The sequence below is a fragment of the Melospiza georgiana genome, chromosome 4, assembly GCF_028018845.1.
Source record: "Melospiza georgiana isolate bMelGeo1 chromosome 4, bMelGeo1.pri, whole genome shotgun sequence".
NCBI lineage: Eukaryota > Metazoa > Chordata > Aves > Passeriformes > Passerellidae > Melospiza > Melospiza georgiana.
The window spans coordinates 21,403,679-21,419,471 of record NC_080433.1 but is presented as its reverse complement, the minus strand read 5'-3'; the positions used below and the strand labels follow the sequence as shown (position 1 = coordinate 21,419,471).

Here is a 15,793-nt window from a genome sequence, read left to right as displayed (position 1 = left end):
TATTCCCCATGGAGACCTTTAGCTGTCAAAATAAATTACTGATTTCTTCCCCTTGGGTAAATAATTCCATTCTCTTCCTCTTTATCTTGAATCAGGAGCTTTTAAGCAGAACAACCCTTGAAACTCAGAAGCTGGATCTTATGGCAGAGATTTCCACTCTGAAATTAAAGCTTACATCTGTAGAGAAGGATAGATTGGACTATGAGGACAGATTCAGAGACACAGAGGTGAGTAAACCCCAACAGGATAAACTGTGAAGGCTGTGTGTGCCTTCACCTTACCTGAACATTTTCTAGGATCTTTTTTTTTTTTTTTTTTTTTTTTTTGTCAGGCAAGAAGGGGAACTCATCTTTAAGGTTACAACATGTTCCTTTTAAAGTAAAAAGTGTTCTCTTTGTTAAATTCTGGTTTTACAAAGAAAGATTTCCAAAGGCAGTTTTTGATTCTGGCTTTCAGGTCTCAGGAGGGGTGGATTTGGGTTAGATTTTAATAAAGTCATGAACATACTACACTCTCCTGACCCACATAAAACTGTCACCTTCTGAGTAAGGTATGTCTGAGGCAAGCAGGGACACTGCACAGGAGTAGAACTTTTTGGGGTTGCTAACAGAGAGTGAGCTGACTCGCTGTGGGGCTCTTGGGAAGCCTGGCTTCAGACCCCAGCCTTATGGGAGCCCAGGACCAGAGGCTGGGGGAACAGAGCCAGGTGGAGCTGCCATCCCTGGCAGTGCTCTCCTGAGGCATTTCACTCTGTGCTGCAGGTCTGTGTGGCTGAACCTTGCTCATGTTGCAAGCCAGAAAGGCTCAAAGCAGATGGGCAAACCCAGCAAGTATCAGCTAAGCTGGCCTGCCAGGATGATAGAGCCCATATCAGAAATACCTCAGAGCCTATCTATTAAACAGAACAAAATTTCCAGTTCTGGATTCATAAATGAGCTGAAATGTCAGGTGTTTGTTATGATTGTGGATGTTCCAGGTGTCATTTGTTTCTAGAAGGAAAGAGCCATATTGTCACGACAGGACACAAAATTGCCTTTTTCGTCTGCCAGTGGTTTCCCCACTGCTCGGTTTCCAGTGAAGCACCATTCCTCATTGTATTGCAAGCACAAAAACAAAAGTCAGTCTTGCTTTTGGATTGCTCTTTGTGCCTGTCTGAAGTAATCTGCAGACCCAAAAAAAGCTACAGGTTGAAAACTAATGACTTGTATCACTTTCAGGTTTGGAAGTGATTCTTTAGGTAGTTACAGCAGTGTTCATTCCTGCAGTGCAGCACATCTCCTTGGGCACTGCCAAGCTCTGGGATGGATTCCTGTTGCTTCCTGTTACCTTTGCCTCTAGCTGGTAACAGGTGTTATGTGACAGGTTCACAGCACTGCCTTCAAAGCAGCTGATTTTGTAGAGCAGACAAGCTCTGTGCATGAGAAATTGGCAGGGGGAAGGGTGGAGGGAATCACTGAAGGTCTCCTGCACCCGTGGGAGGTGTGTGTAAGAGCTGGCTGCTCTCACAGCTCTCCTGGGACTCTGCCCACACAGAGCTCAGCTCTATCATGAATTACAGCACACAGCAAATAACTCTCTGTGGGCTGACACTTACTCTAAGCAGCCCAAATGAAGGATAAACAAGCTGGCACCAGCAGTAAATGGCTGTGGGGAGGCAAGGTTTGGTCCAGATGACCGCAGGGAGCACCTGCTTTCTGACCTGGGTTCTGTTGTATCTTCATTTGCAAGCACCCTGTGGTTTCTTCTGCTTTCCAGAACTGTTAACAAACATGGAGTGATTTGCTTCCTCTATTTCTACCCTTATTTTCACTGAATAGTGTAGAGTTGTCCTGGACTCCCTCTTTCTTTGTTTCCCTCCTGAAGTGCAGTCTCTCCATAACTTCATAGCACAGCTCAGCATACCAAGAAGGAGGACATGGAGCTACAGGTTCCCAGAAAAATGGTTCCAGTGCAGGGAGTACACCAAAAACTGCAAGTCTGTAATCTCTGTGCAAGAGGCTTATCTTCTATGACGACCTTCCTCTTTGAAATACACTAAATGCCTTTGATAAAAATAACCTAAATTTTATTTAAATAGTAGTTACTGTAATTAGGGACTATATGGATTTATATCAAGCATATTTATGCCAGAAAAAATGAACTATTAGTAAAACATTTCTCCCTCCATTTGAAATCCAGAATGATGTCATTTAGTGTGATATATATTATTATATTGTTTCTTCTTTATTTCAACACTTTATAGCTGTAAAAACACTTAGACTTAAATGCTGGAAGGGATATTATGTCTTAATTTCCATTTGGTTCAGTGAAAATATGAATGTCTAATTAGTTGGAGTATCTCAGCCCTTACAAAATCTCTTAAGAGATATTTTGGAGGCAGTACTTATTCAGAAGTATGCAGTATTTTATTCAGTGTTGATCTAATTATATTGCTGTTTATAAATAATTTTAGAAGAGATGAGTATTTAAATGAATATTTAAAATATTTGACCCTAAAATACATTATGGCATTTATGTGGAGTGATTGAAATGGAAAAAGATTCATATCCAGACTAGGAAAGCAAAACTGTGAATATTGCTTCTGGTTTTATTTAGGGAAAAGAGAAAATTTGATGTCTGACAACTTGTGCAGCTACTGTCTCCTACAAAATTACCATTCTGATTAAATCCTTCATATTATCCATTTGTTACTTATGTCTGTCATTGCAACTTCCCATTCCAGCTTGGTTGGTTACTCATATTCTCCATTCTTTGTCTAAACAGATGCCTCACTAGGTCTTTGTGCTCTAGGATTTGCTGTCTAGATGTTCACAAACACCCAGCTTTTTCAAAGCTAATTGTGTACTTAATAGAGATTCATAATTGTTCTGTTCTTTGAATTATTCCAGTATTTCCACTTTCTCAGCAGACACCAGCATTATTTTCCTTGAGGAACACGGGTGGTCTGAGTTGGGCTGAGTTTATGTAAGAAAATACCCTGCAGGGGAGTTTATTTGGGAAGGAGTCCATAGCCAGACTGGGCCTTTGAAGCAGCAGCCAGAGGCTGAAACTGGCTCACTCACAGGGAATTCTTTGTGATTTATCCACCATCACCTCCAATCTGGTTGCCAGATTGTTCTGTTTTCTGTGTCACACTGAGTATTTTTAAGTCTTGTAGTTCAATTGACAAATATGTGGAGAACAGCCTCAGCAGTGAGTTCCACACAGCATATTTAAACATTGGATCATGCTGCAGGAGAGAAAAGCCCCAAACAAATCAATTGTTGAGGAATTTCAGGTGTACCTGAATTAGAAAGTTACAGATTAAAAGTAGTAATTACTAAAAGCATTTTAATGCTCACTATTTTCACTTTCCTTGTAGTTCTGAGAACTGAACTTGGATCTTTCTGAAGAAATACAGATGCTGCTGTCTTAGCATCAGGTTCATTAAACACAAAATAATAACCAGAGGCTTGTAAGCTTAGGAAGTGTCATGTGGGGCTGAAAGGCAGGTGTTATCTGGGACCCATGAATACCCTCTAAATGTCAGCTGCTGGCTTGTTAATTTATAAATATAAATCTCTGTTAATTATAGTATTAGCTCTGAGAAATTGTGCTTAGAGCTGTTAGCTCAATGTACAGCATTGCTTCTCATGGATAGGGTTTGCCTCAGATGTAGGAAGGAAAGCAAACATAAGGACCAGAAAAATTCCTTATTTGAGGGTGCTGAGGTCCTGGCACAAGTTCTTCACAGAAGCTGTGGCTGCCTCATCCCTGGCAGTGTTTAAGGCCACGTTGGACAGGGCTCTGAGCAGTCTGGGATAGTGGAAGCTGTCCCTGCCCATGGCAGGGGATTGGACTGAGATGATTTTTAATGCCCCTCCCAGCCCAAACCATTCTCTGACCTAGAGGATGAGGAGGCTTGGTGGAGCAGTCACACTCAGGGTTTGTTTGACCAAGGGGGCTGGGGGCACTCAGGTCTGACCCCCAAACCTGGCAGGATCCATCAGGATGGCCAGGAGGTCGAGCTGGTCTCCTAAAGAGCTCAGATGTGAGTTTGTGATGGCTCCGAGTTTCTTCCAAGCCAGGCTGAATTTGGAAAGCCCAGATGTAGTGGTGCCGTTGATGCTTAAACACAGGTGCTTTTGCTTGTAGAAACCTGTGATGGCTCCTCTGTTCAGCCCTCAGTGAGAGGGTTCTTTGAAATGTTGGAAACACGGATTTTTACAGTGTAATCACTTCATATTTTGAAAAAGCAGGTGATGGCTGGTGAGCCGGGGGCAGGAGGGACCGCAGAGGGGAAGATGTGCCTGCTGCATGTTGAAGGATGTCTGCCGCTGTTTTCCATTGCCCATCCTTAGTACTGGGCTCCAGGCAGCTGAACAGAGAAGCAGGAGGCCTTTCCTGGCCCTCAGCACAGGGAACACAACTTCAATTTGTGTCTCCCTTTGTCCTCTGCCCTCTTACATTCAGTGCAGTAACACAGAAACTGAGAAACTCAGTCCCTGGATAGTTTGGGAGCTCTGAGTTGCTTGACTTGGGTGGTGTGCTTTTGTGTACTGAGTTCCTTTTATGCCTGCTTTTCTTGTTACAGTCAGCTATTCTTCTGTTTTGTTTACTGAAGTTCTTTGTTGTTTCTGGTTGTCTTTTTCCCTCCACTCAGGATTTGATCCAGGAAATAAACGAATTGCGGTTGAGGGTGGGAGAAATGGACAATGAACGACTCCAGTATGAGAAAAAGCTGAAAACAACCAAAGTAAGTGAGGCTGAGAGGAAGAGGGAGAGAGAGGTGTAAATCAGGCTTTAGGAATTCACTCTTTTCCCTAATCCTTGCCTGCACCCTACAAAATCCTGAGCACTCTCAGGTCCTGGTGTTTCATGGTTCTCGCTTAGCAGCAGTGGCTATTCCTAAATGTCATGCTGTGGTTTTCAGTTTGAGCATTGTTTTTTATGAAGGGTAACATACCATGCTGTTAACAATAAATTTATTACCTGTTTAGACCTTTGTTTTGCATGTGTGTCAAGAAATACCAGTTGCAGTATGTAAGGTGTATGCCACAGGTTAAAAACAGCATTTATTTTCTCCTAAATGTACTAAAAACAAACCACTTCTGAAGCAAAACATTCACCTAAGTACTTCTAGCAGCCTGTTTCTCTTAAGTGTCTAACTTCTCTTTGCCATTTAGCCTTGTCTCTTTTCTACCTTTAGTTTCCTCTCACTCCTCTGTCTCTGTTACCAGTCTTTAATGGCCAAACTTTCTAGCATGAAAATCAAAGTGGGTCAGATGCAGTATGAAAAGCAGCGGATGGAGCAAAAAAGCCAGATGCTAAAGGTGTGGTAGTTTCTGGGGAATGCTGGGCCTGTTTTGAATCCTTCATGTTCCACCCTTTACTGGTCTGTCCTGCATTGTGCTATCATGCCCTGTTCTTCATTAATTCCTGCGTGTTGATATGCAGTGTGCCCTTCCTCCTTAGATGTGGAAAGCTCTTTATGTAGGTATTCCTTGTAAACAGCTTTAAATTGCAGGGGAGAGGATTTTCCTGCTCTGAACCTTGCCTAGGTTACACATAATGGCATTAGTCTTGGGTTAAAATCACACCCCCTTCCAAGGGAAGATTGCCTCGTCTCGGTAGTTTATATATATCCATTATTCAAACAGAACTTTTTATCACCCTTTTAGAGAAAATGTATTCATGAAAACTATCTAGGAAATAGTGATTCTTTTATACTGTCCCCTCTCCCACATGTAAATTTGCATATCATACTTCTAATTCAGGAAAAGAAATGCACATTGACAACCACATGCAGCTCTAGTTGCCTGTGAATATAACAGCAGCTTCTCAAGTGACCAAGAAATGATCTTGTTTTGGAATAGCATGGATCCTACACTGGCAGAAATCCCATCATAATCAGTGCCAACTTGGAGCACTGGAAAATTGAAGTTATTCCCCAGCCACTGTTGTGGAAAAAGCTTTGATTTCTCAACAGTGTTAAGATTGATCTATTTTTTTTTTTAATGATGCTTTAGAGCAAACAGGAACCAGTTTCAGGAAATTCTGTAGCTGGACCATAGTTTGGGTTGCAAACATCACTATGTATTTCCAACAGATCATCTGAGAGTAGCTCAGGAAAATACCTAAGCCACAGTATTCTAGTTTGGTTTATTCCATTAAGGATTTGAAATGTCATTTAGAAGCTGTAAGTGCCAAAATGATGAGTCTTGCCTTGTTTTGCTTTGTTTACAAACTGAACAAATTAAATTTTCAGTGTTGGGTACAGTTGCAGTGAGGGTCCTGTCTTGATGATGCTGTTGCACAAGATATCCTCGGACATCAAAGAAACATGTTACTAAACTGGGTAGGATTTGACTCAAATTTTAAAAAGTTAAATGCATGGATCTGTGCCAGTCACTTGCTAGTGCAGATGGTTAGATCTAAGTTAAAACCTGACAGCATTTTTCTAATACACCCCAACTCCCCCAAACACCATCTGTCTCATTCCCAAGAATCTCAGCTCCAGGATTTCTTTCCTCATGCTTGATCAGCAAACCCAAACTGTGGCAGAGGTACCATGTTTTTGTCTGAACTGCTTTCCAGTATGTGTCCATGTGCTTGCTGGTGTTGTGATTGATTTTTCTTCCATAAAATCAGTGGTGATTTCTGAAACTGTCCTCAGCCTGATATAAGCACAATTTTGGAATTGTTCAGCTTTGAACATGCAACATGCCCTATAAATACCAAAAAAATGTATGGAAATGTTAGCATTCAGCCTTTTCACCTGCATTTTTTCTATCTCTGCAAGGTTAAACAAATAAGAAAAGTGTTTGGTTTTTGTTTCTTTCCAATTATACACGAGACCAACAATTTCAGAGCACAGACCCCCTGATTTGCTCTGTTGTGGGCTCACAAGTGTGTTGGGATGTTCAGAGTCACTTTGGTGCACCCTCAGGCAGTGTTAAATGTCAGGGGCCCTCAGTCACTTCCACCAGCTGAGACCTGTCCAGTGTGCTTCCTAGGAGGGGATTGTGCAAAGATCTCAGCTGCCTGTGGAAGCTCTCACTGAGTGGCTCTGTGTCCTTGCAGGATGAGCTGTCAGCTCTGAAAGACAAACTGGAGCAGAAGGAAGCTGAGGTGAAAAGGTTGCATGAAAAATTGGTTTCCAAGCTGAAAGGAGAAGGGATTGAAGTACTGGACAGAGGTAAGAAAAAGGGAGACTCTGTCGCATTGTCCTCCTCAGTGATTTCATCTGAGGTCATGTTTCCTTGTACAGGAAATAAGTGATAAAAACCTGAATTTTCCTGAACTTTGACTTGATGTTTACCTCTTGAAACATATTTAGAGGGTGTTGATGATGCAAGTGCTAAACTTTCTGTCACAGCAAGGTCTTGGTCAAATTTAAACAAATTTAAACAAGACCAAAAAATTCCCTAATTAGCTCCTTACATGGCTTGCATGGAGCCTCAAAATATACAGTTTCTACTGGGTGAGAAATTTTTAAACTAATTCCTACAAATGCTCCAAAACCATTGTGTTGAAAAGGAAACTCCTTGGTAAGGAAGGGGAAAAGCCATACTGCAGACCAAAGTATGATGTGGACCTAGCTGTAAGTAGGTGAAATCAAGGATTGATTCTGGATTTGTGTGCTCATTAAGTCTAAACTGTAATTAGGCTTGAACAAGCACAAAAATTTTATGTGCTGGATAATTTTTTTATTGGCTTGTAAAGAATAAACTATTAGTATTTATATGTGTGAATCTTAGATTGAGGATTTATCTTATTTAAAACCAGAAATTTTTAATTAACACATCACAAAAATTTTCCACAGACTTGTTTGACCTGATGCAATTTCAATTCTAAATATATCTCACTGGTAGTTGTTGCTGATTTTAAAATAAAATTGTGCCTTTAAAGTATGTTTTTTAGAAAAAGAAATGCACAAGAGCTTAGTCTCTTCCCCTGACCTGAGGAGGAATATGCTGTGTGTAGATTGTCACATTTTATTTCATGAAATGGTGTTTTCAAAACCACTGCCTAAGATCACTAAAAGTGATCACAATGAACTGTGATTCCATTTTTTTTTTTAAAAGAACATTTATATGTGAACAGGGTCTGACTTCATTGCATTCATGACTACTTATATAGGGCTTTTTTTCCCTGGGGAACTACTTGAACTCTCATTACCCTCTGGTCCTCAGCTTTATGGTTTTCAGTGTAGCTCAGCAGAAGATCTTTTGCTGTGATGAAACATGTTTTATCTGCCTTGGACTGATATTAAGAAATGCTGTTTCCAGATAACAAATTATCTGCATCATTAGCTGAATGAAGGGAGGAAGAGTTGACTCATAAAGTATCAATAATGTCTTGAATGTTACTTCATGTCATAACCTTCATGCTAATTTCCAATCCAATGGGTTTTACCCACACAGATGAAAATTGTAAAAAGAAGCTCAAAGATAAAAGTAAGGTTCCTGGTGTCTTTCCATGAGCATTTGCATTCCAGAAGTGCTTTTCAGAATAGCTTTCTGCATGTGTTTGCAAAACTGCTTTAACAAACATTGTTAGGTTGCATCATCTATAACCCTTAGTTACACTTACAGTAAAACTGGAGAACAAGGGCGAGTGCATCACACTTGAAACACAAAGTTTTCTGAAGAAAAGCTTACAGATAAAGGAAGATTGGGTCTCAGGAGGGCTCACAAAGCAATTGCCTCTCAGTGAAATGCAGTTGCAATCCAGCAGAGCAGATTTTCAGCCAGCATAACTGAGGGAAAATCACTGAAACTGGATCAGGTGCTGGTTTAGCCCAATGTATCTAAATGTCTTTCATCTAGAAAGCCAGCCAGGCTGCCTGTTTTCTTCTTGTATTTCATTAAGGAGGAGAATGGTTTTTCCTGCTCTGTTTGCTTTCCATGAATTTTTAGGAAGTTGAAACAGGGCTTTTTTGCCTGTGAGTTTGGCTACCTGCCTAGATTTGAAGTGAAATTTGACTTATACCTCATTCATGCAAGGTAAATCTTTAGGAAAAAATGGAGATAACACCTCCAGAACATGTTCCCATGTATTTACACTTCTTAGTAAATAAGGATTATAGATGAAGCACTGTTGTCTGTGTTAGGAACCTTTCCCAGGCCTGAACTGCCATGTAATATTCCAGCATGACTGCTCATCACAGCAAACACTTTGTCATTCCACTGTGCCCTCCTCATTGCTCCATCCATGCTGGATTAGGGCTGAGCATCACTGCACGGTGCTTCCTTCATCACATCCATTCATCCCCTGCCTTTGCTGAGTGGATTTGAGACATGCTGGTTGGGGTGGTCATTGACTGTTGTACTGAGGATGTGTTTTATTGCATTCCAAATGCTGTACCTTGTGTATTTTGAACTTCTTGTTTTGCAGGTATTTGGTTATTTTAAAGATGGACATAGTGAAAGTCAAGCAGTAGTTTTACACTTGAGTTTTCCATTCTTGTAAGGCTTGGAGAGGGGTGGGGGAGGAAGGAAATTTCCTGGACTTCATCATTTCCTTGATAAGAATGTCACAGCAGAGGTTTTGAAGAAAAATAGCTTCCTTCTTTGTGTGTGCATCTAAAGAAGAATTTAAGTGGCTTATGTTTTGTCTGTAACTATGTCAGTCTACTTTCAGATATTACTGAGTTGCTTCTAGATTTTTTGTTTTTCTTACTTCCTTACACTGTCTTATTTAAATTGACTTGGAGAACTGTATTGTGTTTTTAGATATAGAGGTACAGAAAATGAAGAAGGCGGTAGAATCTCTAATGGCAGCAAATGAAGAGAAGGTAGCAAAGTCATTATTTTTTCAGTAATCATTCATCAGGTTGATTTAAATCTCTAAGAAAACCTTCACGTGTGAGCTTTTCACAATTCAACTAAAAACCAGATTTGTAAGAATCAATGGTTTTCTGCAGTCAGAAAAATCAGATTTGTAAGAATCAATGATTTACTGCAGTCAGAAAAATCAGATTTGTACAAGTCGATGATTTTCTGCAGTCAGAAGCACTGCAGAGCCTTTCAGGGGCTATGAGCATTTATGAGCTCTGTGCCTGTGCACAGGATCTGTTCAGAGTCCTTACACTGTTGAGTTCAGTGTGGTTAATTTGCACTGTGTTCTGCAAATATAAAGATCTCCATACAAGTGCCAGATCACAGGTTGCATTTCCAAAAGGGCTTTTCTGTGAAGTATGAATTATTTTCATACATGGTTTTTATGCTTTCATATGCATGTGCATTTTGTAGGATGTTTTCTTTTGATCACCAAAGCTCTAAATCCTTTGTACATGGCAAATTTATTATGCTCTACCTTTGACTTAATAAGAGAGCTGAAATCCACTTTCAAGGCTGGGACAGTTCTGGTGATTAACCAGATGATAGCTTTTGCTAAATACAGCTTTTGATATTTCAAAGCCTCTCAGCATTCTGAGTCCTGTCCCATCCACACTTCCCATTTCTTTTAGTCTCACAGCCAGTTTAACTAAAGGATCTAGTATTTGTACTTCTTATTTCTGGGGGAGGAAGCACAGTCACAACTTCCTTTTGTTTTAGGATCGGAAGATAGAAGAGCTTCGGCAATCTCTGAATAGGTACAAGAAAGTCCAAGATATGGTGATACTGGCTCAAGGTAAAAAAGGTATTGTACAACCAAAACAACAACAACAAAAAAACCAAAAAACCCAAACAAAAACAAACAAACAAAAAAACAACAACAAAAAAAACAAACCACACAACTCTGCTGTCATTTAAACTCCAGGTGTGTTGTGATGGTGAGCCTAACTGTGTGACTGAAGCAGAAGCTATATCTGTATTACAACATGTAGAATGTCCATACATTCTAAGCCTGGTGGGAGTTTCCAAACCCCTTCAGAGGGTGAAAATTGTCAGCAGCCCAACAAGAGTGAGGAAGCAAAATATGTGTTTTTGTTGTGTTGGGTTCACACCATGCTGAGTGTTGGAGGGGAGCAATTTTTAAATAAGTATTGCCCTTTCTTGCAGTGCTGTGCCTTCAGGTACAGGAGGGTGTTAGAATAGACCTTGATTCTCTTGGAGCTCTGCTCCATGGTCACTTCATGGAGCATGGACAGAGATTTCAGGCAGTGGCAAATGGGCAAGAGAGGTTTTTGCTGTGAACAGACTTTGGTTTGTGCTTCCCTCGGGTCTTTGGCAACAAACACTGGATTTCTGCTCACCTTTTAGAAAATATTGGTTGTCTTTCACAACCAGTCCAAGCCTTTTGGTAGCACTGAGGCAGTTCAGGAGCATCCAGGGTGGAAGGAGCAGAGGATGCCAACACTGGTGTGGGCTTCAGCACTGCCTAAATGAGACGTACTCAGTTTGTGGCAGGCTGCAGACCTGATGTGGTCACTTCCAGGCTGGTGATAGACTCTGAGCAGTGGGCTGCCTTTTTCCTCAGGGCACCTTGAAGATACCACAGAGACATCTGAAGTTTCAGGGAGACTGGACCTTCTTACTTTTCCTTAGTAAATAAGGGAAACAAAATATTTGGAACAAAATTCCAGAGCATTCAGGAATGAAGTACTCCAGTTTATTCAGCTTATTGAAACTGATGCCACTAAATGCCCTGAGGGTGTTTGCTGGGCTTTTTGACCTCCCTCTGTTCCAACCCTTCTGTGTTGGTTGAATTGAGAAGTGACACTTGGCTGTGGCTCCCTTTCTAAAACCTAAAAAACCCCAGCAATGAAATCCTTCCAGTTTTGGCCCATAACTGAGCACGCTGGCTGCAGCTTGTGTGGGAGCAAGGGTGATAAAACCAACAAGTTTCCATGTTCTCTCCCTTCAGGCAAGGAAACTGAAAGTGAAGACTTGAATTCAGGATCTGTATCTGTGGGTTTATTGGACACACCAAGTCTGACTGACCCAGAGAAAAGCCCATCCCCAACCCCAGTAACAGCATCTCCAATCCATGATGAGTTCAATGTGAACATTCATGAAGAGGTAGGTTGGTTTTGGGTGTTTTTGCTTTATTTAATACCATCGTTCCTTGAAAACACTGCTTGTGCTGGATTCCTCTTGCAGATGAAAAAACTCAAATTTCCAAAAAGATTTTTCTGGGTTTCACAGTTTTTTTAATGTCTCATGCTTTTGGGGAAAGTAGTTTTCTTGTGAAAGCTGCTGAGGAATTTCAATTAAAGTTATTTTTCTTAATCCTCAAATGGAATCAGGAGACAGAAATAGCTGTATTTATCATGAGAACAGATCTGAATGACTTTTTCTATTAGTCATAGAAATTATTTTTCTTATCAAATGTAGCTGTTTTAGGAGCTACATTTACTTTGGCACAAACCTGAAGTAAATATGTTGGGACTTACTAAATATATCTTGTCATATTTAAGAGGATCCAATCATAATTGCATCCATTAAATGATATGTAGGTTGTGGTTCAATCTCTGATTTTTTACAATCAGATTTTCCAGTACAAAAACTATAGCTCTCTTCTCTAAACTCTGAGTCAGAGCAGGGTCTTGACTTATTTAAGCAGCAAGAACACACTATGAAGAAAATGAAATTAAATTAAATGTTTAGCAGCTTTTTTGTATTCTCTGAGTGTCTAAGGACAGGATTAAATCTGAAAAGTGGACTACCCTTCATGGTATCGTTGGTAGAGACAGATTTAGCAGACAGCCTTGGGAGACTTGTGAGATTTTTGTCTGTGCTGTAGCTTAGCCGTGCAATGATTCATGTTTTATCTGCAGTGCCATCTTTCAAGGAGTAAATAATTATATTAGAATAAGGAAAAAAAATCACTTTTGAAACCTTATTTCAGATCCTTTTCTTCATGGTTTATCTGTTACTCTTTTTCATTTATGATTGCTTAATTTCAGCTCAGAAGATTGTAACACATGTTCTTCCTTTTTTTCAGAATTCCTTACAGATCCACACCAGCATTTTACAGATTTCAATCCCTTCCTTTTCATCAGCATCCAAGGGCTCAGAAACTGTTGCAGAGAGACTGAAAACCCACCCTAGGCCAGATCCTGCAAGTGAAATGAGGTATTATGGGATCCGTGTATTTTTCAATTGTAAATCCAATATTCTGTGACATTTAAGGAGAGCAATAATCTGTCAGTCACTGAATTATCAAGTCATTAGCCAGGTAAACAAGGCTAGGAGTCCCTTGGCTAGCTGCAGCAAACCAAGCTAATGTTCCTGAAGTGCATTGATTAAATCCTGAGTAAGCAAGGGCTGGTTTGGTTGCTGTTGTAGCAGCACTCATGGTCTGTACCAGCTGCTTCACAAGGAATGAACAGAAGGAGAGGGAAGCTGATCTAATGTATGAAGGCCACAGAATCATTATTTTTGTCTATGTTTGCATCATGGAAGTCTGGCTGGCTCTGACAACCCAGATTTGTGATCTGTGATTTGCGCTCAGACATTTTCCACAGCTGCTAAAGATGTTGTAAGGCACTGCCAGAACAAAAGGGCTTCCAGCTCTAACCTGAGGAGGGGAGGAGACCCCAGGGGTGTGTGGCTGCAGCCTGGGGCTGTGGCTGAGCTGTGGCACCCAGGGGTCCCCGTGCTTGGAACCAGTGGCAGCTGCTGGGTGAAGAGTGGCTGTCACCTTCCATCAGCATTTCTGATCCTGCACCCTCCTTGTCCTGGGAGGAAACCCAATCCCTGCAGATCTGCACTGGCACTGCAGGGAGTACAGAAAAGAACTCGCAGCTCAACAAAGACTGTGCTTGGGTTTTTTTCTTCTGGGTCCAAATCCCTGGCTTTATCTTAAGAAGTATCAAACATTAAGAATCCAGAGGCAAGGAGATGTTGTTGACTTGAAACAATCATCAATCTCAATGTGAAGCATCAGTGCAAGCTCAATTTGATGTGTGATTTTTCCAGTTCCAGTTGAGGAAAGGATCCTCTCCAGAAGCCCAGCTTTGCTCAGTTTGTGCTGTGCATGTTCCTCATGCAGCTCAAGCCGTCACCAGCAGGGATTTCACCTGTGTCTCCTCTTGGCAAAATCCAAAACAAGCACTGAACTGCAGCAAAGTGCCCCCTGCTGTGGGTGGTGAGCAGGGGATGGTGACCTCCACTCCTTGTGCTGCTGCAGACCCTGCTGGACCCTCTGCATTTACTGAGGCTGTGAATAGTTCAGTATTGTCATCATCTTACAGTGAGAGTTGTCTTTCCTCAGGCTCTTGAGCTCACCTTTGTCCTTTGTCTTTTACAAGACTTCCAACCATAGCGGGGAAAATCTGCCATGTGTTAGTACCATGAGAGTTGAAGTGAAAACAGAATTAGGGCACGCTGAGATCATAGGGTTTCTGTCTCAGAGTTTTTTCATATCTTTTTTGCTTTACAGTGAAGGAAGATCAACAGGTTCCTCCCCTGAAACTCATCTGTGTGATAGTCCAGTGTAAGTGCCATAATCAAATCTGTCCAGGGGACATATTTAAATGTGATGGTCAACTTGAACCCCCACAAAGCACCCCCTTATTTTACACACATATGTAAATGGGTCAGTTAATTTTAGCTGAGATGATATTTGGTGGTGGTAGATTTCTGCTTATGTCCCATGTCTTCATGATCATTATTTTCCAGTGCTTTATCTGGGCACATGGTACCTTCTGTTATACTGTGGAGCATCTCTAATTCAGTGGTAGACTATCAATATACTTTGAAATTTATAGTTCTCCACAGTACATGCACACATTATTTGATTTTTTTCTTTTGGTAGTGGGAGGAAGGTGATCAGCTGACTACAATGAGAAAATAATTTTCATTTCTGCCACATATCCATATTCCCTAAAGCAGCAGTTATTCCAGTGTGGAAGTTCTTACAATATCTCATTAAATTGCATGGGCTCTGATTACTGAATTTACTGCACTGATTACTGCATCTTAATTCAAAATATCATTTGGTTTAGTATATCTCATCATATATTATAATGCTGTCTTTAAAGCTGATTTATCTTAGCAAGTTTAATTCTAATAACTGAGCTTTGTTTTTATGTTATTGTTTCAGAATTTCCACACTGCAGAAGTCCAGCAGTCTGAGCAGTTTGAGGAAGGAGGCATCTGATGTGGTAGGTTTGGTCTCTTACTTCCTCCCATCTCCTTGCACAAAGGTGTGACATCTCTCTTGTGACCCTCTGGGTGTTGTGTTGCCTTCTGAGAAATTTTGAGTCAGAGCAGGGCTCCTAGTGGCTTGTGTTGGCAGTGGTCACACACATGTGATATCTTCCATATTCTATTAAAGAAGAAAAGCTGTCCTTGAAAACACAGGTGCTTTTTTTCCCCTCTTTGTAAGAGGCTTTTACCTGGATATGCCTTTCTGATTTAAGACAAGAAAAAAATAGCTCCCACCACCGCTTCCTACCTGTATTTAAGGTGAATAATTTTGTCAGGTCATGTAATTAATGCACTGTAAAATACAGTCTGGGTTGACTGTATGTTTTAGGTAGGCAGAAACAAAATATTGAGCTGTTGGATCTCTGGGGATAACTTCAGTTTAGGTTTCTGTGGAAGGGACCAAAAGCAGCTAATCTCTAGCAATTCCATCAGATCAGTGCAATTCAGGTACTCTTTTGTGACAGCCTGAACTCCAGGAAGCTCCTGAATTCCCTGATACCTCCTGTGCCTTGCAGTGTAGGGGGGGAGGCTGACAGGACTGAAAATGTCACCAGAATCTGATAAGAGCTGGAGTTCATGGGTTGGGGCTCTTTGGTTTTTGTTTGTTTGGACAGACAGGAGTAGAGGCTGTGGATGTTTTATCTACTTGGCTTCTACCCTGTCTGGTTCCTGCTCTGGGTCCCCTCAGGCAGCTCTGCCCGTGAGTGCCT

General features: G+C 41.0%; 1 protein-coding gene across 9 annotated transcripts in view; it reads left to right on the top strand.

The window, feature by feature from the left end:
- Nucleotides 1-15,793, top strand: part of PPFIBP1 (PPFIA binding protein 1) — a 102,346-nt gene that overhangs the window by 69,113 nt on the left and 17,440 nt on the right. For 5 of the 9 annotated variants that reach the window (XM_058023707.1, XM_058023708.1, XM_058023706.1 and 2 more), the window contains 11 exons: nucleotides 96-227; nucleotides 4,643-4,735; nucleotides 5,220-5,312; nucleotides 7,063-7,177; nucleotides 8,406-8,438; nucleotides 9,717-9,778; nucleotides 10,542-10,626; nucleotides 11,794-11,948; nucleotides 12,874-13,004; nucleotides 14,314-14,367; nucleotides 14,977-15,037. In XM_058023707.1, the coding sequence (XP_057879690.1) occupies nucleotides 96-227; nucleotides 4,643-4,735; nucleotides 5,220-5,312; nucleotides 7,063-7,177; nucleotides 8,406-8,438; nucleotides 9,717-9,778; nucleotides 10,542-10,626; nucleotides 11,794-11,948; nucleotides 12,874-13,004; nucleotides 14,314-14,367; nucleotides 14,977-15,037 (1,014 nt within the window). The remainder of the gene's footprint in view (nucleotides 1-95; nucleotides 228-4,642; nucleotides 4,736-5,219; nucleotides 5,313-7,062; nucleotides 7,178-8,405; nucleotides 8,439-9,716; nucleotides 9,779-10,541; nucleotides 10,627-11,793; nucleotides 11,949-12,873; nucleotides 13,005-14,313; nucleotides 14,368-14,976; nucleotides 15,038-15,793) is intronic. The other 4 variants (XM_058023713.1, XM_058023710.1, XM_058023712.1 and 1 more) reach the window with 1 other exon arrangement.